This window comes from Temnothorax americanus, unplaced genomic scaffold, assembly GCF_048541705.1.
Source record: "Temnothorax americanus isolate GAGA-0224 unplaced genomic scaffold, ASM4854170v1 Scaffold10, whole genome shotgun sequence".
In the NCBI taxonomy this organism is placed as follows: domain Eukaryota; kingdom Metazoa; phylum Arthropoda; class Insecta; order Hymenoptera; family Formicidae; genus Temnothorax; species Temnothorax americanus.
The window spans coordinates 3,590,053-3,614,561 of record NW_027509231.1 but is presented as its reverse complement, the minus strand read 5'-3'; the positions used below and the strand labels follow the sequence as shown (position 1 = coordinate 3,614,561).

Here is a 24,509-nt window from a genome sequence, read left to right as displayed (position 1 = left end):
GTGAGTTAATCTAAGATTAAAAGTTAACCGACACTTGTAAAACTGGGCCTAAGTAAAACATCTATTTTATTATACTCATACAACTCAGTTTAATCTTTATTGTATGATTTATTATTAATAGAACCAGCACATCATGATTTTCCTGCGAGAAGGCAAAGTGATTCTCGACGTCGGTTACGGCGGGAACGTTAGTAAAGAGATATCCTCGACTCGCAAATATAACACCGGCAACTGGACAAAAGTGGACGCATCCCGTCAGTATCAAATACGCCATAATATCGAAAAATGCAGTCTTAGCATCGACAACGACGATTCGCTAATCGTTGTGCCCACGCCACAGCCTAAAAAGGAGGATATTCCGGATCTGGCGCAGGCTAAGTATTATATCGGCGGGTTGCCGCCGAGCTTCCGCGCCGAGAAACTGATGTTACCCTCGCAGGTGTCATTCCTCGGATGTATGGCAAATATCATAGTACAGGAAGGTTACGATCCAATGGCCGAACAGTATTACGGGGTAGAATCCAGTTGCGGTAATAAGGTACATTTGTCATTTTCTAACTTATTCTTTAAAATAGATCTAACTTTTGAACATTCTATTTGAATTTTTTTAGATGTAGCTACAATATTTTGCATGTCATCAAAATTAAACATAAATTTATTTTATTGTTGCAGCCATTGAAGATAGTCGGATTTTATGGGGATGGATATCTCGAACACTCCGCGTTCACTTTGCGGAAGATCCAGTCTGTTTTAAGCTTTTCCTTCAGAACCATGCAAGATGCAGCTATGCTCCTTCTCTCCACGTTCGAACGTCACAGAATGAAAGATAATCTCAACGAAACAGCAAACGTAAGGCTATTGTTAATTTAATACCATTTAATTTCTTTTATTATAAAAAGAATCACTAAAATTAAGTGCACAAAAAAATTTATTATAAATGTTAAAAAAATAGTCTTAAATACTTCTATTAAAGGAAAAGAGGCAGTAAGAGCCGGCGCGGTAAATAGGGCGCAAGTTATATATATTTTTCTTATCGTCAATACATAAAAAATAAAATAAAAAATTCGCGAACGTTTCGACCACTTTTTGTGGTCATCTTCAGCGCAATAAATTAAAAACGTGTAAAATTAAAAACTATATTGTAACGCGGTCATTGGGCTATTGTATATTCGCACGTTGCACGTTCCTTTTTCCATGCGGTCATTCCGGTGTGTGTGCGCTACTCCATAGGCAAGCAACCTTGAGTCTCTCCCAAGTTGGAAAGCTAGGAGGACTATGCTGATGCATTTGGTACTTCATTATATGTTGCGCGATACAATGAAATCGTGAACGGTATAGCGCACAAAACGGTAGACAACAGACGCAAGTTATCTTGGCATTGTTTCGAGAGATAATACTTGATCGTAGAACGGTACAGCGCACAGGTAACGGACGCAAACTGTCTCGACAATGTTTCAAGAGGTAATGGTGAGTTTCATTACCTCTTGAAACATTGTCGAGACAGTTTGCGTCCGTTACCTGTGCGCTGTACCGTTCTACGATCAAGTATTATCTCTCGAAACAATGCCAAGATAACTTGCGTCTGTTGTCTACCGTTTTGTGCGCTATACCGTTCACGATTTCATTGTATCGCGCAACATATAATGAAGTACCAAATGCATCAGCATAGTCCTTCTAGCCTTCCAACTTGGGAGAGACTCAAGGTTGCTTGCCTATGGAGTAGCGCACACACACCGGAATGACCGCATGGAAAAAGGAACGTGCAACGTGCGAGTATACAATAGCCCAATGACCGCGTTACAATATAGTTTTTAATTTTACACGTTTTTAATTTATTGCGCTGAAGATGACCACAAAAAATGGTCGAAACGTTCGCGAATTTTTTATTTTATTTTTTATGTATTGACGATAAGAAAAATATATATAACTTGCGCCCTATTTACCGCGCCGGCTCTTACTGCCTCTTTTCCTTTAATCGATTTAATCACGAGAGCCTTATAATTTTTAATTCTTAAATACTTCTATTTTAAGTAAATCCGTAATAAAAAGACATATTATAATATTATTCACAAACATATAATTAAAATATGTAACAAGATATTATTTGCGTATAAAATTTAATGAAAATAAACTTTGTTTGCGTATTACAATCAACAAGATAATTGAAATTAATTTATTTGTTGAATTTCTTTCTTCAGAGAAACAGCTATTACTCCGTGTGCATTCTCAACGGACAAGTGCAAGTACGCTTAAATGCCGGCCAGGGCGAGTTGGTTCTCCAGTCGAACAGCACTTTTAACGACGGGAGATATCACTCGGTCACCGTCCTTAAAAAAAGAAAAGAAGTAGAACTGAGAATCGATGATGCGTATCAAACATCCGGAAGATTACGCAGTAGTATCGCGATCAAGGCTCCCGAATCAAACAGGGGACTTTTCTTTGGTGGGATACCGGCTCCCATCAATAATACTAAAATGGTCGCAACTAACACGCCACTGTACGGTGCTATCAAAGATGTGATTTTCAATGATCTGTAAGTCGTGAAGTCAGATCAATTAAATATTGCTTGTAATTACTTGAAAGATAACTATGCCATAAATCTCGGCGCATTAAAATTATAAGTAGTGTCATCACGGAGACACTTTGTATGATATGATTAATTTCTCTCTCTTTTTTTTTAGAAATCTTCGATTCGACGATGCAGTTGAATTCGATCACGCTCTAATCGGTCGTGCCGGACCGAGTATGGCGAAAGACACGCCGAGTTACACACCATCGGCGTCACTGTCTCGAGGGATGTCCACGCAGCCCGAAGGATGCCAGAAAGTGCCTTACTACTCACTGGAACCGGGTGCTTTGAAATTCGGCGATAAGCCGCACAGTCACACGCAGCTCTATCTCAACTTCAAGAAATTCTGGGAGAAGAAATACGCGATAGAATTCGACTTTAGGACGTACTACCCCAATGGACTGCTGTTCATCACTCCGGTAAAAAAAACCTGCCTTATATAATCAGTATTTTGCCAATTTCATTTACACTGACTTGAATTTGTTTTATTAAATTTATTTAAGTTTAACAAAATACATTTTACAAAAATTGTCCGTCTTTTATAACGCCAATTTTTGACATAAATATAGTTTTTTTCAATTTTTAATTAATTAACACTATAGCCGCTGTTATTATAAATTTATATTTACAGGGTCTTCGATTGAAGCACTATCTGATGGTGCTTATCCGGGACGGGCAGCTTCTTTTGGTGGTGAAAAGCAAACTGAAGAAGGAAATACTATTTAAAACACCGTTTAACGACGGCAATTGGCATCATATCGTTATCAGTCACGAAGAAAGGAAGCTTACCCTATTAGTGGATAGTCAGACACCACGCGTCCTCAAAGTACCGAGGAAAATCAGCCTCGCGTCTATGATGTATATCGGTGGTCTCCCGGAAAGTGGAACACCCATCCCGGAACAAGTGGTCGTTAGATTGGAGACACTGAAGGGATGTATCAGAGGCTTGAAGATCAATGGAAACGTCTACGACATGGTAGGCTCAACCAGTAGAGCCTTCAACGTTGGTCAGTGCTTCCCGAGCGTCGAGAGCGGAGCGTATTTCCAGGGCGAGGCTTACGCTGTTTATCGTAAGTCATGAAACTACTGATAAAACATAAGAGAAACTTAAACAGAATATTTAAATAGATGTGAAAAAAAAAACGACTTCAATTCGAATCATATCATTTTTATTATCTTTTAAATTTAAAACTTAAAATAACATGACATTTTTTACTGCAAAACATAATGGAATCTTAATTAACAATACAAAAGATATGAAGTAAGATTATATTCTTATTTTAATATCAAGAAACATCGAGAGAGAGAAAAGTACGAATTTTTCTTCTATTCCATTTTGGATCTTTAAAATAATGATTTTATATTCTTTTAGGAAACAACTTCGAGGTGGACGGCGTGCTTGAACTTCAATTGGAGTTTAGAACGTCGGAGGTGTCCGGCGTGTTGTTGTCGATTACCGCACCCAGTGGCTCGCCTTCTCTATCACTGGAACTCAACAACGGTAAGGTGATCATGTCAGGCGATCTGGGCGACAACAATCCACTGTATGTGGAGCAGGGATTCGCCAGTCACTATGCAATCTGCGACAATCGATGGCACAGGATCCAGGCCGTGTACAACGACGAGGAACTGGCGCTCAAGGTGGACGAGCTGGACCAAAAATACGGCCTGCCCACAAACGTCAATTATCATTTCAATAGCTCTATCTTCTCCGGCCCGTTGTATATAGGCGGTATACCAGGTAAATGAATGTTGCGTTAAATTACATTGCACATTGGTGTGTACATAAGTCCATATGATAAATGAAAGAACGTGAAAGTAGCTTAACCAATACTCTTCGTTGTTTTCAGCAACCGCTCAGAAAGGCTCACTGTTATCGCGAGACCACTTCAACGGGTGCATCAGGAATGTGATGATAAGAGGGGAAAGGCGAGACTGGACGGACATGGCTGAACTGCACAACATCCACCTGAGCTCCTGCCCGGTTCAATGATGGCGAGGCCGTGAAGAGGGAAGACAATTACCTCGGCGTTCAGCGCTTTTAGTTCCAAAGATTGCTCGAGGAGCCGCGTTGAGTTCAACAATCGCACCGGGATTAACGTGCCATATTCGCAGGCGACGAGGCGTTCTTTAAGACTTAACAAAGCCAAAAGATGCTAAACCGTAGACCGTTTCATTAGGCTAATCGTCGTGACACGAAGATAGAAAAAAAGAAAAAGAAAACGGAGAGAGGGAGACCGTACGCGTCGGTCTCGCCGTGGCAGACAAACGATGGCACGAACAATTTCGTTGCATGCAAGTACGCGCGACGCGTGCAGACGGTGACACTTTACGCGTAAACAGCGAGACCACTGCCATATAGTTTAATTATACGCTGTAAGCCGCAAACAATTTGTACATCAGTATTTAAAAGCCATTATTTATTATCGTTAACGTTAGATCACGAGAATTCGTGATCGCCGCGTCGACGAGTTAGCAAATAGAGAATAACGCGACTCTATGTTTTATACTTTTATATAGTTAGACTTCTACTGGAGAGCCCGATATGTATGTACATTGTAGATTTTTTTATTCAAAAGATTTTTCGACAAAACATGCAAGTGCCCTGTAAAAAAAAGAAGTGTCCTTTAATCACGCACACAGAGAGATAATGTTCGAAGAATATTTATATCTAATCTTGTCTCTCTCATATACATAACACACGCACACGACTTTTGTTGAACTGTAATATATTACATATACACAAGGAAAAATTAACAAATGACGAATTCGCTGTTGTGTATAAAATATATAATATAACAAGAGAAAAAGCGCAATGGGACCGTGTCGCTTCTACTTATTCTCCTTAACGCTCTTCTTAAGGTCTCTACAAAGTGCCTTAGACACACTTTTAGACGCAACATTTATAAAACTTCACAATGCAATTTTATAAATGTTCGTCCTTCAAAACAGAGGACAAATTATCGAACGTGAAAAATTGAAGAGTTCCGGAGAATTAGGCATCGAAGAAAGAGGTAAGGAAAAACTCTTATTCTTATTTACGAATAGAATCTTCACTTTAAGATATTTGATATTAAAAATTGAAGTTCTTGTCGAGAGAAAAACCCAGACTTCCATTGAGGTACGATTGACGATGGATCGCCTTCGCGATATACCCATCCGCGGAAGAATAAAAGTCTATTACAAATGGGTTATTAAATTTTATTAATGACATTTGCTGCGAAGATGCTAACAGTAAATTATGACCCAAATCTTACATGACGTACTGAATAAATATACATATCGTCGAGTAGGTAGGTATACGTTTTTTTTTTTCGTTTTACGTGTGTATATAAAAACATAATATTTACAGAGACACGGATAGAAGTTCGAGAAATGATATTCGCTTTGACGTCGAGAAATTTCTGCGACAATAAAAATCGGTAATTATTACGTAACAATAATCTCGTTTATTATTAGTAAGCGCGATTTCGCTGCGGCGTACAAATTTTACTTCGTGCCGCAGCATTCAATTGTATGTATATGTAACGCCTCGGTTTCCCGTCTCGGTCTGTTCAGTTTTGTCCATATCTAATCGTCGCATCCAAGTCTTGTTCTTTTTTTCACCAGCTCACTAATAATATCTATTCTTCAAAAAATATAAATATCAAGCATAAGCGACCAATATCGAGAGATCTCTCTTAACATCATAACTTTGTAATCAATCCCATTTCCACAAGCCATTATTCTCGCTGGCTCTTAAGATTAATGACTATGTATAATATATATATTAATTGCAATCATATATCTCTTTTTCTCTTTCTTCACTCTCTTCTCAAACGTCGTCACCGTGGACTTACCACAATTTGCACTCCATCTCAAAGAGATCTCATATTCTCTTTTTCTCTCTCTCTCTATGGCGCGTACCTCACGTTCGATATTGTCAGGTCGGACTGTGTTTCTGAGTCTAAGATTCTCTATCTTATCATTCTCTTTCTCTCTTGCATAATCATCGTACTCGGATAAATTTACAACAGACGGGGATATAGAACAGTGAACTCACACTCTCTCTCTCTCTCTCTCTCTCTCTCTCTCTCTCTCTCTCTCTCTCTCTCTCTCTCTCTCTCTCTCTCTCTCTCGGTTACTACAATCTCGACGGAGTTTAATCTCACAAATCCCTTTCGTTACACGTACGTGGTCGAACGGCGAAACGCGGAGACGGTGAGGCCAGGCTGTGACCGCGACGTCCCACGCGAATTGAAAATACATAGATTACTCCTCCGCGCAGTTGCGGCTGCTGGAGAACACGGGATTTTCGATATGTCGCGTTGTATTTGTAATTGTAATCGTTAATAATCCTGTGCACGTTTGCGTTACGCCGTGCCGCGGAATATTGAGGGTCTACCTACACCCGACACGATTGACTCCGTATCGAGTCGAAGACTTATCGTACAAAATAATCGGAGAACGATCCTGGAGGCGTCCGCGATATCGTCATCGCGAACGGGGCCCGCGGGGCCTAAGGAGAAAATAATCGTACAAACGATAGACCCACGATATTGTCGTATAAAATGTCTACTTGAAGTCTACCTATCCCTAGCTTCATCTTTTCTCTACAACAACATAATAATGAAAGAAACGTATCCGACTGAAAAAGGCCCGTTCAGCGAGATAGGAAGCCGATGCCAGTCCCACGCGAAAAACGAACGTCGAATTTATGGCACAATAAATTATAACAGTTCCTCCGATAAATTACGGCGTCCAAGTGCACGCGAACCGCCGCGTCTGTTCTCTGTTCGCTCGGACTGACTGAAGTTTCGCTGAGAGACGGCGGGATGTGTTTGTGTGTGTGTTGTGTGTATCGCGTTGCCGGTAAATCCTACGGGAAAAAACGCAATGTACGGTGGCGAGATATACGATTGAAGAAAAGTCAGGCTGTCAATTCGTTAAACGTCTTTACGCACTTAGTCCAATTACATTGTTCATAACTTAAGGCTTCATATACGGTTTTCTTCTCTTTGTGTTTTTTTCGGAGGAAGGCGAAACGTGTCTCTGGCGAACTTGTGAATTTTTGTGAAGTCATATAACGAGGCGTCGTTCGAAATAAAGGTTCCATCCGATAAAATTCGCGGTTCGGACGACCCATATCTTCCGCCTTCCTCTTACAAAACGATAAAAGATTGAAGCGCACTCGGAAGAGAAACGAAAGCAGAGCTTCCCCTTCCCGACGGTCCTTCGACTTTGTTCGCCAGGCAACGATACTTTACGCAAATATCCACTTTCTGTGTACAATCATAATTAGCTAATCATCCGTCGACAAAACATATCGCTCGCGTTAAAACAGCCGCTTCGGCATAAACTGCACGTTATGCGCGTTTTTTTTCTTTTTTTTTTTTAATGATATACAGACTTGAAACGCATAATATCGCAGTTCAAACGCCGCAAAGAAACGGACTCAACGCATGCATGTACGCCCAGATTCATCATAAGGCTGATCTTAAACTTGGCTCAACTAATTACGCAACGAACTGATTTATTTACAACATGAGCTATCGTCGCTCGCATCCGTCGCCACCCCGTTGGCAAAGGTTTCTCCTCCCCCCCGTGAAGAAAAAGGGGGTGAGGAGAAACACTGCAAGAATAGCGCTACGCGTTACAATCGTCAACAGCCGCGAGAAACGTACGCGGGTATGAGAAATCAATAATAATTAATTCAACCCCGTCCGTTTGAGCCGTGTCGAGCGTTCTGTCGACGCGTATCTCAATCGGTTAAATATGACATGCAAATATATATATATATAAAACATTCTCTTCGATTAAAAAGGAAATTGATATTAAAAAAGACATCTTTTGCGAGGTTGCATTGCATGATATACAAAAAAAAATAAAAAAGTTCGAAGTCAGCGATTTGCGCACGACACATCTAAAAATTAATGATTCCTCACAATGTTTGCGTTATCATATAATCTTAATATACTCTTTAAAAAGTTTTCAAACGCATTAGATAATAATCGTTGAATAATTTAGAACCCCTAGCCTAAGCGAAGGCTGCAAAGAGACCTGTGCGAATCGCAAAGTTACGTACGCACGCACGCACGCATGCACGCGCGAGAACACAAGCTGCACGGTTGCCACCCTCCCTTGCTCTCGCGCTTCGTTGCGCAAAATAAATTTAGGAAAAAAATCAACTTTCGCGCATACATCCATGAGAGTCGCAACACAGCGGTTTACACGATTACAAGGCAGTTACATGACGAGGGTTAGTCCGCAAAATTAAGAAAAAGTGTGTAGTCTTAAGGATGTATTTGTCAACAAACCATTCTTACAAGTAGATACTGGTAATCTTATGACACAGTGATTGATGCTGACGCTCAACGAAAAAACGAATAACGCAAAAAAAAATAAAACAAATCACATTCTCTCTGATGATCAACGGTTGCCCCGGTATTTTCCACCCCACTGGAAGCGGCGATTATATTTCTTTACGAGGTCAGCACCGATCAGTTGTCCTTATAAAATTGACTAAGAAACGCAACGTATTCGCATTAATTTAATATGGGCCTGTATTAAAATAGTAACTATGAACAACAGAGGGCACAGTAGCGTAATGTTAAGTGTGTGATCATCACTTGCGTAAAACTATATGACAAGCGGTATATCCTTCTTGTTCGGTAAGTTCACCTTTTTACCTTGCCAGAGGCTGTTGTGTATCGTAAAGGCATCTATGGTCACCGTCAGATGCTTCGTGTGAACTTGCGAAAAGCATTTTCCGCTGGAATTGTATCTGGAATGAAAGAAGAGACGGCAATCAGTAATATGTAACGCACCGAAAAGTTTATAGAGATATAGAATCGATCAAAGTGTTAGAGTAGAAAAGAAAAAACGGCGGATTTTAGAAAAATCAATTCCGCTTACTTAAAAAACTTGTCGAACATATTATCGATGACTTGTTTGGGCCCAGTACCGTACAGCTTGGCTATTTCCTCCCTCTCGGGACAATACGAATAGAGAGCGCGGAATTGGCAGCCGGCGTCCCGAAACAGGATGAGAAAGTGTTTGCTCTCGGACCGGCCGATCTCCTCCAGGACTCTCGATTTGGCTTCTCTGTTCACCGTGCCGGGGAAGACGCAATACTCCACGGCGTTCAGCATTATGTTACGATTCGACTTGGCTATCGGCAGTTTATACAGTCTCGGGCCTGTTACAGTGGAAACATAAACGGTGAATTGATCTCTTAGCTTCTTTTCGAAAATATAGCGACTGTCGAGTGTATTCCCTTCGAATGGACAAATGCATTCGTCGATGCCTCTTACCGTTGTAGTCCATCATAGAACTGGGCGTGCTGCTGATATCGCTGCTGCCGTCGTCGTAGATCCTCTTCTTCGACGTCATCAGGGCGGGTGGTAGCGAACCGGGGCCCGAAGGTGACGTTAGGTGCCTCATACTGCCTATCCCCGGACTGGCGGCGCGTCTTGGAGGTGTCGATCTGCCCAGGCCGCTGTCCGAATCTGTATGCCGACACATACAAATCTTGATCACTACTTGCACCTACGAACGCACGCTCCGCATATGAAGATAGAAATCTCAACGGAGAGGCAAACGTCTATGCGTTACCGTTCTTGTTAACGACAATTGTATATCTTTTTCCTTATGTCACCCAAGCGATAACGAATCGGAATAGAGAGAAAAACCTTTCGGTTTCATTATTAATGATGGTTAGCCACCCCGCCAAGAATGTATTGTTACTGTTACAGGCGTGGAGACACCTCCTTTGCTTTTGAAGTTTTAACTTCGTAATTTGCGTCTCGTTATGAAAAAAATTTATATTTTTTCAGAATATTCGTAATGTACTTTATAATCTGATGAAAAATTGTAAGCGCTTGTGTCTATCAGCTTAACTGACTGCGCTAGAATGATTCTAATGTACATGTCATGGTTCTCTAGCGTACTAATTATCAAAACTATACATGAATCTCTCGATCAACGCTAATGCGATGATTTATACTGACAGCTTGTTAGTTCCAATGATTCGACTCGGGAGTTCTGCGCTATGCGACGAAACGTTCGATCGAATTACTGACATTAAATAACAGAACATATAGCAAGTTTTCATCCAGCACCGAGCACGTAATTACACAGATCACACATCGCGTTCGCAATAAATTTTCTGTACCACGTCGCCATGATACCTGGAAATAAAAACAGTGAAAGGATACAGAACGGGCAAAGTGATAGGATAAACCGGGACACCTGGTCGGGAGGTTTATTATAAATGGACACCACACAGCCACCAACAGAATAAATCTGGAAAAAGACACCGATCGACAAAATATAAATTTGTACCCACACCCAGTGCTGTACAACAACAACAACAACAAGCCCAAATAAGCCTTAAACCGAGCCTTCTCTACGCAGCAGCAGCAGCAGCAGTAACAGCGAAAATGAGTCGTCCTAAGAAAATAACAGGACAAAGTTCCGCCTCAACGAAGCCGCCGATGAAACAAAAAAGCGAAGAAATCATATATAAATCGTGCGTCACTTAAAAAGCACGAGAGAGAACCAAGAGATTCCATCCTTTCGTCGTCAAGCCGCGTGGGTGAAACTTTGCTCAAACATATAAAAAGAAAAAAAAAGAAAAACGCATATGATCGTTGTGCGTATACTGCGTATGTATGAGTCGTTAAGTACCACTGCCACCTGTGTGCCCTCCAGCCTGCCACCATGCCACTACGTACATGTAGGTGCGTGTGAGTGCGCGTGTATGTGTGCTACTCTGTCTACAAAAATTTTGGGAGAACAATGTGATAATATATATATATTGTAAATATATATATACACGGGACACATTGAGACTGTTGCACGATATAGAAGGGAGATCGAGAACGTATTTCCAAGTCACTGTGGTGCTTCTTACCGCACAAATTCATCAGGGAATTAGACTTTCTCCCCTTAAAGTTTTGGTAAGTCTGGTATTTAGGCCTGCCTCTAACTTGTTGCTGAGACTCCTGCACATCTGCAATAACGCAACGTTTGCCTTGTTACACTCAAAACGCCATGTGTACGATCAAAGAGATTAAATAAGTTGCGGGAGAGATGCCTCAATCGTGCACATCTCATTTAGGGAGCGAGCGGGGGCGCGGGCAGGAAAGGTTTAGGGATCTTAAAAAAAAGGGGGGGAATATTAAAATCTACGAGCCGTATCTGGTAGGGGGTACATCGATAACTTAGGTGGCCGGTGCAGTTTTTGGTGCAGAACAACGTTTGCGTTCCAACTGAGAGATGTCCACTACGAGGCGCTACTAAAAGTTAAAGACAAAAATTAAAAAAATAATAAAAATAAACCAGGGAACACAGTCATACCCGCAAAGTGTCGTGACCTTGCTCAGTCGCTCGTAGGGAATAATCAAAGGCTAATCAAATATGTTGAAAAACATTTATCGCGTAAGTTTCCGATATAGATTATAGCTGCCCATACCAGTGTGTGATAACATCCTGCAACGAGTCTACTTTCGTCAAGCCAAAAAACGTTTAAAAAACAAACAATCGTACAGAGCCTGCGGCATTCCCGCGGTAAAGTGTAACCAACATCGAACCCACCTCTGGAGGTCTTGTAGGAGCCGCGTCGGCCGAGCTGATTCACGCTGCGGCAGGGCGAGGAACCTCGGCCGTCGTCGGGCGAATCTACGGAAGATACTAAAAGAAAACGGGGAAAATATCTCTATTACAATCGATTACAATTCGCTGCAGGTTTTACGCTACTTATAAATATATAGGTATATCAAGTGATTCTCGCTATGCATTATACATCAAATTACAGATACACGGCATGCCAAATTAGAAAAAAAAAAAATGAAAAAAGTGCAGTAAAATGAACGTGTCATTGTGAAAAAAACATTCCGAATAGATATATCTCAGTTTATCAGTTATATTTACTTAGAATTAACTTATCTGCAAAGGAGATTCTTGTCTTTAGAGAATTTAATACCATTTTCATTGTTAAATTCGAATTAGCACTTTTCTTGATATATAACAATACTTATTGCAATATCTTGTTACAATTTTAGATTGATTCACAGTGTTATATCTTTTACTGCGTAAAAAAAATTAATTTTATATTAGACCGCTTATTGCGTAGATATTTCCGTATCCAAAATTTATTAAAAAAAAAAACTTGCAGATGTGTACTGTATAAGCGCGGTGAGAGAGTGTGTGTGGTGCATACCCCTGAGACTGCCGCCCCGATAAAGAGGGCCGGAACAACGTCGGTCATCGAGGTGGGCAGCAGTGAGACTATCCTGCGAGCCTCGGTAGTAGTCTCGCCTCATCGTCGGAGAGGTCAGCGACGCTACAGTAAGTGTGTTAGTGCAAAACAATCGGCTCGGTATTTTCTGTACTATTCTAGTTTAGCGTCGATGTTGCGATTGCAGGCTCGATTAGCGGGGTTCGCCGAGCGATCTACGATAGCCGTTGTGACACGGCGATAAACTAGGATAGACGAGAAAATCTGGAGCTCGTGAGCATGTGGTCGGGGTGAAAATTCATAAAAGACGAAACCAATTATAACGGGAAAGAAAAAGAACAATACAGCAAGAGTGACATCGCTAAGATTACGCAAGAGAAAAAACGGCTCTGATCGTAAAAATCTTCGCCATGCAATGAATAAATGCAAATTACGGAAATATGCAAATTACAACATCGAGGATACTGTTGCTATTAGAGTATTATAACGGGGAAATGCACTTGCGACACAACAACTTGTAAAAAGATCCATCTTCTTGGTGATTAATTCGAAGATGATCGGTGAATACGCTATTATATATCTTTTATCTTCTTTTTCCTTCTCTCAAATTCTACCGATATATCAAATTTTAATTTTCTTTAATTTCTGCCAATATATTTAATCCCCAAGAAGCATCGATCATTGCGACAAATTATTCATTTTTTCCAAGTTCGATTTAATGGAACCTCACCAGTACTTAGGTTGGAAGAAGAACCCTTCTTCCCGCGACTAGGTGTAAGAGCCCCGGAATCCAACACCGCGCCAGCGTCTCCGTGAATCGTTTTGGGCCGCGGTCGAGCGGTCGCAGTCTTGTTACGTAATTTTGCTGGATTTATTGCATTCAGAAGCTCCTTATCAATTACCTTACCCTAGAGACAAAAATATTTATGTTATAGACTTATTTCTGTTCGTTTCATGACATCATTAAAAATATCACTCACTTCTCTCTCTGCTTCCTCTATCGCTTTCTTCACTTTATGATGCTCCAAAATAGCAGCTCGCCGTTGTCGTTCCTCCTCTTTCTTGCGAGCTCTTTCCTCCGCCTTCAATTTCTCTTGCTCCCTACGCGCTTGAGTTTCAGCTTCCTTTCTTTCTTTTATTTCCTCCTGCCTCTGTCTTCTTTGCAGCGACATCAGCATTATCCTCTCCTTTTTCTTCTCCATTTCGTCCATAGAATTCTGTAGAAAAATTCGATGTACATATTAAAATTTTATAAGCAAAACTAAAAATAAAGACTAATTATGTATATAATTTATTGTTGTTTAAATGGTCAATATTACTAATAATGATTAATATATACCGGATCGGGATTCGTGAGTTGATTCCCAATTACCAGACCAACTCCGGAAGCGTGTCGGCCTTCTGTACTGCTGTCTCGCTGTTTCTCCCTCTGCCGTTCCCTCTCCATTTCCCGTTTGAGCTCCCTGTCCCTCATTTCTTGCCTCTGCTGTTCCCTGTCGTCGGCCTGCCGCAATCTTTCCCGCTCTAATTCTCGTTGAGCTTCCATTTGTTTCTGCCTTTCTAACGCGCTAGCAGGAGGCGATTCCGGGCGCACCGTAAAGTTCTCATGCTCGATGTAAGACGATACGCTTCGTTCCTAAAGAAACAATCAATTGTTTCCTTTTGAAAAAATACTTCATATATTATAAAATTTAATTCGAAACGCGTGAATATAAAACAAAGAGATAAAGTAGTACAAAAAAAAATAATTTATAACAAAAAACGCACTCACCTTTTTAGGAGACGTTCTTTTCACTCTGAGGGTCGGTTTCGGTTTCTTGGGAGCGTCATTGTCGAAGGAGATGTAGAATCCTTTCTCGTTCGCGTCCGTGGGATCGAGAGGCGTGACATCCGGAGTGGCTGAACGCGACGAAACCGTCTCCCTCAACGACGGGTGAGGTTGGAAGGAATTCTGCGATATCGTGGGTCTAGTTGGCGATGGTATTCTGTACGTACGACTACCCGATGTGATGTTCAAACCGCGAATACCCTGCGCGATGTCGTCGTCATTGCCTTCGAAATAAAAAAACAGTGATTTAAGAAAAGAGATTTTTATAGTTTTTTTTAGTATAGTAATAAAAAATATATATATGTGTGTGTGTGAAACATGATATTTTTATATAATCGCAAAAAAAGTTATAAAACAAAGCTTACCGATAAAAGATATATTTTGGGGCTTCATGTCATCGGCGGGCGGAGCTGGTACCGGACTATGCAAAGTTGTAACTTGCCTCTTCTCCGTTGGGCTCTCGCATGAGATCGGGATGTGATGTACAATTGATCTCTTAGGTTCCGGACTTTCGCTAATTAACTGACTTATTCGATGAACCTAGCAGAGCAAAATATAGTCATATAAGAAAACGAAGCAAATACATATAATTTATTAATTTAATGTCTTAACAATATCTCTTTTCACGTACAAATTGTACAGAAGCTTAAAAAATAGATGACAAGAGATATGAGAGAGTTACATCTAGCAGCACAGTGTATAATACAAAATTTAAATACGAAAGACTTATAGCGACTAAAATCGTATTTGAGACACGGATCTGAAATAATATTTACGAAACACTATCACGGCACCGTGGTATTTTCTCGTATAATTTGACGATCGTTTTCTTCCGCTATCTGTCAACAGTGAGACGTAAACGCGTAAAAGTAAGGTAAAATCAGCCGAAGCAAACCTTAGTGAAGTAATCGCGTGAAGTTGCGACGGTCGGGTCGAGGAAAAACATATTATTCAAATTTACAAATCACTTCAAGGAGACTAGAGGTGTAAATCCGAGCCGGACGCGAACGTCTAGACGCTAAGACTGCCAGTGTGGGTAGTGTCTGCCATGTTGGGTGTCAAGAACAAGCGTCTATAAGCGTGCATTACATCACCAACTGGTTCCCATGCACATACGTACGCGCTCGGGGCCGATCCTTCGTATTGAAGTGACCAAATCGAGCTGATGATCGGCGCACGCATCGCGAACGTTTAGCTATATAACTCTTTTCACTCACACAATAATCACCGCTGTGGGTGCAGCATTCAGTCTCGCCCGTCTTTCTGTCTTTCGTAATAAATTGATGCAGTCACGTGCGTGCGTGCATTGTATGCAGAAAAGCCATTTAGTATAAATATAAATAGATTGTGGCGAGAGAGTGAGTGCGATAAGACGATAATGCCGTAGTAGGAATATATGATTCCTCACCGATTTTAATCTATTTCGTTAATTGAGTGCGTAAAAGGAAAACGCGAGAAAAATCGACGCAAAGATAAAAGCACGGAAATACTTACGGCGTTACGATGCTGTGGACTAGCAGATGTGGCTTGTGTTTGGTTGAAAAGCGACGAAGACGTTGGAAAGACGCTGGTCGGACCGGGGTGGCTCATTTGATTATTACACAGACTATGATCCCCGTTGAGGTACCTTGGTTCCTGAGTGTCGTGCAAAACGAATCCCTTTTGCGTCGGGTGCGGCGCGGCCCAAGTCCTCGTGGGATCCGCATACATGCGCATATCCTGCTGATAAGCTAAGAAAAGACAAAAACAATCTACTGAAGCATATTAAAATTAAAAAAGAAAAATTATGTGTGATGAGCCGTTTATTTTCAATCTGTAAAAGCCAATTCTACAAAGCAAGCTTTCCACAAGTAATCGGCCGAAAAAAATTTGCTTTAAGATTCGTGCAACTTCTAAAAAATTTTCAATATTATATGTTATATGTATATTATAATAACAGCTATAAAATTTGATCAATTTATATATTAATGCGGGAGTTCTTTTAATTAATAATGAATTTTCGTCAGTGCTGTTTGTGCTACAAGTCTGGTTACTAATATAATATTCTTCTTCATATTTATTTATTCTAAATTAATCTGATATTATATATATATATATATATATATATATATATATGTACCTGCAGGCTGAGGACTAAATCGCGAATCCATAGACTGCTGATAGCCCACCGCGGCCATTTCATTTGCCAGACTTTGAGCGGGTGCCGGCTGGCCCCACATCCTCCTCTGCTGCACTTGCGGCTGATCGTGCAAATAGAACTGCGACTGTTGCGGATCTTGCAGTCTGGGCGTTAACGGATTCATCGGTGGCATTCCGTAAGTCTGAAAGGTAAAGGTTTGAGAAGAAACAGCTGACAATATGACGCGCGACGCCGCAGAATGTATGCCCGGCATATACGCACTTGCATATGCTGCTGACTGAGGCTCTGCAGCTGCTGAAGCTGTTGCTGCATCTGTTTCTGGTGCTGCGACATCAGGTGCTGCTGCTGAATCTGATTCTGCTGGCTCGCCAAACGCTGTATGTCCGCTTGAATTTCGCTCAGACTAGTGTTCATTCTGCAACAGATGACGTTTCGCATCACTCCGACACTCCTTCGTAATTCTATCGTAATTTTTACAGGCACGAAAGCGAGTACTAACTGCGTTATGGATTGACGATACTGTTCGGGATCCATATTCTCGATGTCCGGAGTGCGTCTAGTCTCAATGAATGGCGCGTTACCATCGTGCTCCAGCCACTTGTGCTCGACGTCCCGCACATCCTCACTAATTTCCTATATTCGTTATCAGAGAAATGGAATGCCTCAGAAAGATATTACGGTGCTGCGAACGCGTACTTGTGTGCAATACTGCAGTATAGGGAAAACGCTCGATTCTGTTTAGCGTTTTTTGTTTTTAAATGTAAAGCTTACTGATCATATTTATTAGGAATTAATTATAAGTCTCGGGTTCTTTTGTAATTACGTAAAGTGTGCGTGTGTGTACGCTCATTATATTATTCGTGGTGTATATTTTGCGCGAAAGTGAAAAAAATAATCGACGAAATTAAAATAAGTAAAACGGACGACGTACAAATCTACGAACGTGTGTGTCACTGGAGCCTGCGTATAAAATGTCTCCTTATTTATAATGCTATATCCGAATATTTACCCGAAGTACGCACGAATAAAACATGATGGTAGATTTAATTTGTTAATTATTACGTTCGTAATAATTGACGATCCGCAGACGGATTCTCGATCCAGTTAATGGTCCGGAAACTTGGTGACACTGTCTATACATGCAACATTTATTCCGTCTCTGTTTGATCAATATCTTATGTAACTATGAATAATATCAAGGCTTCTCGAATTTCTCCAAGTTCTCGGGACTTTACACTAATTACGGGTATCGAATTTAACCCGACTCGCCGCAACAGTAAGTAACAGCCGTAAGTAGCAGCGCAATTAGAAGCAAGAGCTTAAATTAAATTTTCGTAGTACAGTTAATTAGATATTAGAGAGACATATATGTACATGTAAGAACGTAAAACTTGTTGTTAGTAGAGAAAAAAACTGTATTAAAAATATCGAATTAATCTTAGTAGCCGTCACCCGATGTAGCTGTAAATGCAAGTAAATGCAGTGCTACTATTTTCCAGAGAGTGTTTAGTATCGCATGCGTGCCAGGAGCACTGTATTAACGAATGCGCTCGAGTGGGGGGGGTCCTGCACGTCACTATAAAATACATATGTCATCTTGAGGCAAGGTTTCGTTTTCCTCTACAATGTAAAAGAAGCGTCAAGAAGCAAAATAATCCGTTATCGAAAGTAACTTTTACTAAAAGGGTAGAGAAGCGGCTGTACATTTCGTGGGCATTGTCACGCCCGTTTGGTTTCGTAATTGCTAAACATCGAGAGAGGAAATTTTCCTTACTGTGCTTTTTCGCTACATCCGCACAGCAGGAATGAAGGGAAAAAAGAAAACCGTTGTTCGAAAGCCATTCACATAAGCGCGCAATATAAATAATCTTCTAGAAAATATTAAAGTTATCACTGGGGTCTCTTTCGCCTACGTGAAACACTTGCTGATATCGTACCTTGAGCGAGAAGGGTCTCTGTGGTTTTTCTTGAAGGGGTTGTTGGGGTACAGAGGATGCCTCGGAAACGCTCGTCGGAGTCGCCCCTGAAGACCCGGAGGTTACAGGGGTGGGGGGACCGACTGTCTCGGCCGGACTGTCCCCCCCGGACGTTGACGAAGAAGGAGATTTAACCTTACCCTGCAACCAGCCCAACCAGCGTGCCTTGTTAAGTACTCAGAGTCCGCCACCAAATCACCACCCGAACACCACGGTGCCGAGAGTGTGTCTCCCCGCGGCCAAAGGTCACGTTACACTCAAGCGCGTTAAGTGCCAAAGCCCATCCAGAGTGGCTCGCAAATCATACTTAATTGAACAACAGTTGGCTTAAACTACGAACACGCAATATTTACGCTACCTCGTTCGGAATTATAAATAGAAAAAAAAATTAATTGTGTGTATGCGCGCGTGATATATAATTAAAATTAAATATACATATCCCTCTTCTAAATATTAATGTGTATACAACTTTATATATATAATATATTACTGTAGTATATATTGATACTATAAAAAAGTCACAGTACAATAATTACACACTATCAGTACTTTGACTAGTATGTTACATTTAAACTGTTTCGACTTGAAACCTTCTTCTATGTTTTCATATGTATAAACTCTCATATTATTCTCTTTTGGCGAAAACATGTTCGTAAAACAGCATGCAGTGCTTTAAACATGATGAATCTATCTACCTTTCTCGAACACTGTTTAAAACTCAATGCATTCATAACTTTATCAATACTTTGGAACTAAAACAAATTAAAACGAACATTAGGAGAGAAATGAAAAATAAACTTTTATGGAAACATCCCGGTTTAATTATATAATGTTAAAGGAAAAGGAATTTATCCATGCACAACTGAAATAACTAAATAATATTAATTGCTCGCGAGTTCCAAGATATTGATATCGTTTTCAATAAAAAATAAAATGTGCAATAAAATAAAGATTGCATTTGGATAAATAAAACACAAAAAGATTGCAACTGACAATTCCTGCTTAAACAGAAACGTGATTTAAAAATAGGGCGGTTCAAAATTCAATCCTGTTAATAATGCAAAAATTTAGTGCGTTAGCATGCGCTTACCATCAAGTATAGCTGAAATGTCAGAAAGAGAATTGTGTTAAAATAACATGGCAACCAAGATTATTTAAGACGCAAACAAAGAGGAGATAAGATCCTACTATGTACAACCAAAGCGATCAAAACGATGATCTACACATGTATATCTAGATAAAAAAATTATTAGATGAGTTACAAACTTCGATTATTGCCTAAAATTGAGCAATCATATATTTTACATCCACGTACTTTGCCAATAATGCTACAAATTCAACTGATATTCTCATATATGTATACGTACAAGCAATATCAAACAATCGCGGTATAATTACAATCAGAAATATATGACATGAAAAACATAAATGGAAGGCGGAAGAAAAAGAAACTTTGTACTTTCTGAGATATAGTACAGTCTTTATACCATTTGCTCTATACTAAACACCCGTGCCTAGATTCGAAAAGTAGCTGTCACACAGCATGGCAGACATTAAATGTTGTGTGTCTCTCGATAGAACATTCCCTATAATTCGTACCGAATTATATCACCCGTATTGTTCTGCATCTTTTTCTTTTATCAAAGGAACAAACCATTGAAGTCCCGACTATAATAACGATGTAGAACTGATACGTAGAATTAATGATGATGATAATAATGTTTAAATGTTATGCAGAATGTTTAATGTGTATTATTGCAGTCTTTCTAAACGATTTAAAGTTTGGAGTAATCCCATGTATTTTTACCTTCGTAACCGCTTGCAGAAAGGCAGCTTTTCCCACTTTCTGCCGTTGCTTCGACATAACAACTTCCATCCTTCGCTTCTCGTTCTCTATGTGCCGTCGCTTCTCTTCGAGCTTCAGTCGTATATTATTCAGCTGCGAGGCCATTACGGTATTGCCGCCGTTCTCATCTAACATCACAGAGCACTTTCAGTAATTCAAAATTGAATAGAATTAAATAATTTATTCTTGGATGCTGCAAACTCGGCTTTACTAATAATATAGGTAACGATGCGCGTTGCCGCTAATATTTTTTTGTAATCAGCCTGAAATAAGTTTTATTTTCCAAATAAATTTTATTCTCACTTCGATAGCTTACCGACAGAATGTTGCTCCATCTGCTGCGACTGCTGGTTGCTCTGCTGTTGCCACGTGGTTGTATTTGGCAGAGTGGCGAATGTCGTTTTCTTCTCACTGTTCCCGTTGCCATTACTCTGACCGTGTTTTCTGCTCGCTGATTTCGCATCATCCTGTTCCGTATACGTGAAATTGATCCCCTTTTCCGAGCTTTGCCTACTCAGATTCGCGAAACTGGCGAACTTCGTGAGAACATCGCCACCACCACCGCCGCCGCCGCCGCCAGTGTCCGCACCGCTGTCGTTCTCTGCGCTGGAATGTAAGATTTGCCGGAGAGCGACGTTATCCAGACTGCTGTTAGACGCCTGCCGTCGTAGCCTCGTCGGCGGCTCCTCGCCGCCGCTGTAACCGTTGTCCGCGATTATGTGCTGCACGCCGCTACCGTACACATCCTGGACGCTGGATCGCGCGGGCAACGTCGGCTCGGTGGTGCTGCGCTTGCCGGTGTGCGCGCCTAGCTCTTTATCCGGATTTCTACCAAAATTGTGTAAATTATCCTAGATAAAAGAAATCACTCGATCATACCGCTTGTCCGCTCGAGACAATCTCCTCCTGCGCCAAGTTTTTCTTCGCGCGGCGACGAATGAAATGACACACGTTCGCTCCGCGCGGCCACGTACCTGAGACCCGCCGAAATTTTCGATGGTCAACTGAGAATCGTCCGTGATGCTGTTCCGCCTGGACCGACGTCCGGCGTAAGAGCTCCGTCGTTGATCCTCCCAGTTGCTCGGCCGACCAGCGGCTTCAGTTCTGCCCGTGGACTTCTCATCGGCTACGGAGCTCAACGTGGGAATGCCTTTGCCACGATGCACTACGAAACTCTCTTCACTACCTGCGCGCCTATAAGAGAAAGTAAACTTGACTTTTACTAATTGTGTATACAACAAATTAATTTCTACAAGTTCCAACTATATTTATAAATTTTATCAGCAAATGCTATACGTTTTTCAAGCGTATACTTTGCCTTAGAATGTACTTTGAAACATAACGCACCTATCATCGTACGGATGACTCTCGGCAGTTTGTTGCAAAGATTGCGATTTCTTCACAGTGCTGCTTGATGTCGACTTCGTAACTGGAAAGATAATTTAACGATGAATCGATCGCCTGTCTATACTTTTATTTAATTAGATGAGGAGACTTATTCATCACTCAAACTATATTCAAGAAGGAACGATAAGATGCTCAACAGATAAGAAATTTGCACTTTACGTTTACATTAAAAATAAAGCTTACGCAACAGATTGTTTAAGAGCACAATGTGAAATTCCCATGTGTATTATTTTGTACTTCCAGCAAAATGTACTCAATGTGAGAATATGCAACGACGGAGGTCGATGGAACGCGCGATAACGGCATGAGAATTTCAACTTGTGCAAATTCCAAGAATCAAAACGTTAACGGAAAAGCCTATGTCACACATTTTGAGACAGGAAATACCGTACAAAAATATATATCGAGTCACGCTACAAACTAATACTTCTAATCTCTAGTTATTGTCGTCAAGTCGTCAGATAAATCTGAAAATGAACATAACGTGAAACAAACAGCAACATGTAACATGATAAATCATAAACCAAATAGCACCATAAACAATGTGAATACAAACGTCGCAACGTAATCGTACTAACTAAACATGGAGTGGACCTTAATGAAACGACGACGAAGTTCTCATCTTTCTCGTTGACAGTGACTGGTAGCAGCGCACACGACTCAAAATCTCATGCAAAAGAAACGTAATGTAAAGCCAATGATCCAATGCAAGCGGCAGGCAGCCAATGATCGTGTCGCAAAAGTGCGATTCACATGCAGGTCTGTTCCCGAGAGAATATATATATTGTTCTATGATCTCACACGATAGTAATCGGATGAAATGCAAACAATATGTGATTAGTAACAAGCAGTGCTCCTCACAATTCATAAATTTCACTAAGAGATTAGTTCAACGGGATCACGTGTTTTAATTTTTAATAAAACGCACATTAGAATTATCGGTAAGCCGCAATGTCTTTCTCTTTTAACAAAAAGAATACAGCTCTCAATAATATACTTTTTTTCAAACCAATATAAAAAGTACAAATTTTCATTAAATGCACACTTTTATATCCATGTGATGAAACGATGTTGATCATACTAAAAGATTGAAAGCTAAATACTGCTATATTAAATTCTAGAATTTAATAGCATGATAGATCTTAATTAAGCTTGATATTAGCAACAGTCGTAGTCACAAATGTTACATTTTATTATGCACGCTGACTATAATTGGATAAGTGTGCGTCGCATTGAACATGACACCTACATATATGAAAGATAACGCGAAAAGACGACCGTGAAGTCGTTGATCCCTTCGAGACATTCTAAAAAAACGGCAATGTCAGTCCACGGAAACGCGACTCTCAAAGGTAGACGACCATCTAGTAAACATGAGGATTGATTCTTTGTGTGGTAACGTGTGGATACCTGTGAAACCTGGCGCGGATACGGAGAGGTTGCTTCTCAGATCAGGTATCGGAGCTATAGACTGTGGCAGGCTTCTCTTATGAGCTACGCCATGACTATTGCGCGGGCAGGCTGCACCCGTCGCCGCGCCGTATCACGTGGTTCAACCGGAAGTTGACGAAAGAAGAAGGCGAGGATAGCGTTGTCGTGTCAAGCGTCAAGAAGAGGTTACGCCATAGAAATATATGGAAATATTACAGTTGTAGATTAAGTGCTGCGTGGAGGTAGTAAGTTCGTAATTTGGCTGGTATATCGACATCTCTTTGCCCGTTGCAGCGGCGATCTCAATTGTTGCTCGCGTGTTGTTCGCAAAAAGGCCAATTGGTATCGAATGGAAATAATACAATTAGTCGCTGCTCTCGGGGGGAGAATCCGGATCAAGAGGCTGGGATATCGAGTGTGTGTATTGACACTGATATAAAAAGCGTGATACCATTACAATTGCAGACAACATTCCTCGTAATATCAATGATTTATTTATTTGAATTTCGCGATATATTGAATTACTTTAATTAATTTACAATTTAGGATAAAATTACACGCAATGCTCGACGTACGTACGTTGCCTGCAACAGTAGCGGAATTTTATGGAGAAAAGTATAATAAAATAAATAATAGAACGGGTATATAAAAGTCCAGTGTACAGCAGCCTCCACCAATCAACATTTATCCACCACCAATTTTCACGATCCCTCTCTCTTTCTCTTCCACCCTCTCTCTCCCTTTCACTCCATCGTAGCAATAGCTCAAGTGCCATATATTGTCGCGTAGATCTGCTTCTAATAAACAATCTCATTCCAAGTCAGAAAACGTCTACGTACCATCTAGGTATTGCATCGCCCGCTCCTCACCAGGATAGCGCACGCATTTCGCCGGATGAATCTCCAAGACGTTGTACATGTCAGCCAGAAAGACCACTAGGTTCTGCTTCATCGATCTAAAAATTATAACAAGAATAATAAAAAAAAGGAATAGCTGATAAAATTATCTTTTCCAAAAGTAACGCAATATATTAAAGAAAATTTGTAAAAATATTTGTCATATTCCCAACGATTCCGAATTAAATTAAACTAAC

General features: G+C 40.6%; 2 protein-coding genes and 1 long non-coding RNA gene across 18 annotated transcripts in view; 2 read left to right on the top strand and 1 right to left on the bottom strand.

The window, feature by feature from the left end:
• Nucleotides 1–5,377, top strand: part of Wb (wing blister) — a 152,734-nt gene extending 147,357 nt beyond the window's left edge. For both annotated transcript variants that reach the window (XM_077412004.1, XM_077412014.1), the window contains 7 exons: nucleotides 122–538; nucleotides 673–849; nucleotides 2,199–2,533; nucleotides 2,682–2,988; nucleotides 3,201–3,639; nucleotides 3,942–4,310; nucleotides 4,420–5,377. In XM_077412004.1, coding sequence (XP_077268130.1) covers nucleotides 122–538; nucleotides 673–849; nucleotides 2,199–2,533; nucleotides 2,682–2,988; nucleotides 3,201–3,639; nucleotides 3,942–4,310; nucleotides 4,420–4,562 — 2,187 coding nt within the window. In that variant the 3' untranslated portion in view covers nucleotides 4,563–5,377. The remainder of the gene's footprint in view (nucleotides 1–121; nucleotides 539–672; nucleotides 850–2,198; nucleotides 2,534–2,681; nucleotides 2,989–3,200; nucleotides 3,640–3,941; nucleotides 4,311–4,419) is intronic.
• Nucleotides 5,378–5,754: 377 nt separating this feature from the next.
• Nucleotides 5,755–24,509, bottom strand: part of Patronin (calmodulin-regulated spectrin-associated protein patronin) — a 64,638-nt gene continuing 45,883 nt past the window's right edge. For 4 of the 13 annotated variants that reach the window (XM_077412028.1, XM_077412037.1, XM_077412077.1 and 1 more), the window contains 21 exons: nucleotides 24,256–24,371; nucleotides 23,396–23,506; nucleotides 21,926–22,007; nucleotides 21,553–21,772; nucleotides 20,895–21,429; nucleotides 20,540–20,706; nucleotides 18,694–18,873; nucleotides 17,018–17,389; nucleotides 16,736–16,937; nucleotides 16,111–16,346; nucleotides 14,982–15,156; nucleotides 14,560–14,840; nucleotides 14,128–14,424; nucleotides 13,769–14,005; nucleotides 13,519–13,696; nucleotides 12,771–12,893; nucleotides 12,146–12,241; nucleotides 11,463–11,561; nucleotides 9,862–10,056; nucleotides 9,464–9,746; nucleotides 5,755–9,332 (listed from right to left, as the gene is read on the bottom strand). In XM_077412028.1, the coding sequence (XP_077268154.1) occupies nucleotides 9,188–9,332; nucleotides 9,464–9,746; nucleotides 9,862–10,056; nucleotides 11,463–11,561; nucleotides 12,146–12,241; nucleotides 12,771–12,893; nucleotides 13,519–13,696; nucleotides 13,769–14,005; nucleotides 14,128–14,424; nucleotides 14,560–14,840; nucleotides 14,982–15,156; nucleotides 16,111–16,346; nucleotides 16,736–16,937; nucleotides 17,018–17,389; nucleotides 18,694–18,873; nucleotides 20,540–20,706; nucleotides 20,895–21,429; nucleotides 21,553–21,772; nucleotides 21,926–22,007; nucleotides 23,396–23,506; nucleotides 24,256–24,371 (4,330 nt within the window). In that variant the 3' untranslated portion in view covers nucleotides 5,755–9,187. The remainder of the gene's footprint in view (nucleotides 9,333–9,463; nucleotides 9,747–9,861; nucleotides 10,057–11,462; nucleotides 11,562–12,145; nucleotides 12,242–12,770; nucleotides 12,894–13,518; nucleotides 13,697–13,768; nucleotides 14,006–14,127; nucleotides 14,425–14,559; nucleotides 14,841–14,981; nucleotides 15,157–16,110; nucleotides 16,347–16,735; nucleotides 16,938–17,017; nucleotides 17,390–18,693; nucleotides 18,874–20,539; nucleotides 20,707–20,894; nucleotides 21,430–21,552; nucleotides 21,773–21,925; nucleotides 22,008–23,395; nucleotides 23,507–24,255; nucleotides 24,372–24,509) is intronic. The other 9 variants (XM_077412046.1, XM_077412070.1, XM_077412062.1 and 6 more) reach the window with 9 other exon arrangements.
• LOC143900844 (uncharacterized) lies at nucleotides 16,334–17,377 on the top strand. Of its 3 annotated transcripts, XR_013257894.1 has the most exons (4): nucleotides 16,334–16,466; nucleotides 16,742–16,931; nucleotides 16,994–17,133; nucleotides 17,236–17,377. It is a non-coding gene; the product is annotated as an uncharacterized LOC143900844 (long non-coding RNA). The 3 variants fall into 3 exon arrangements; XR_013257893.1 differs by lacking the exon at nucleotides 16,994–17,133 and having other exon boundaries at nucleotides 17,236–17,375; XR_013257889.1 differs by lacking the exon at nucleotides 16,994–17,133 and having other exon boundaries at nucleotides 16,742–16,944; nucleotides 17,236–17,369.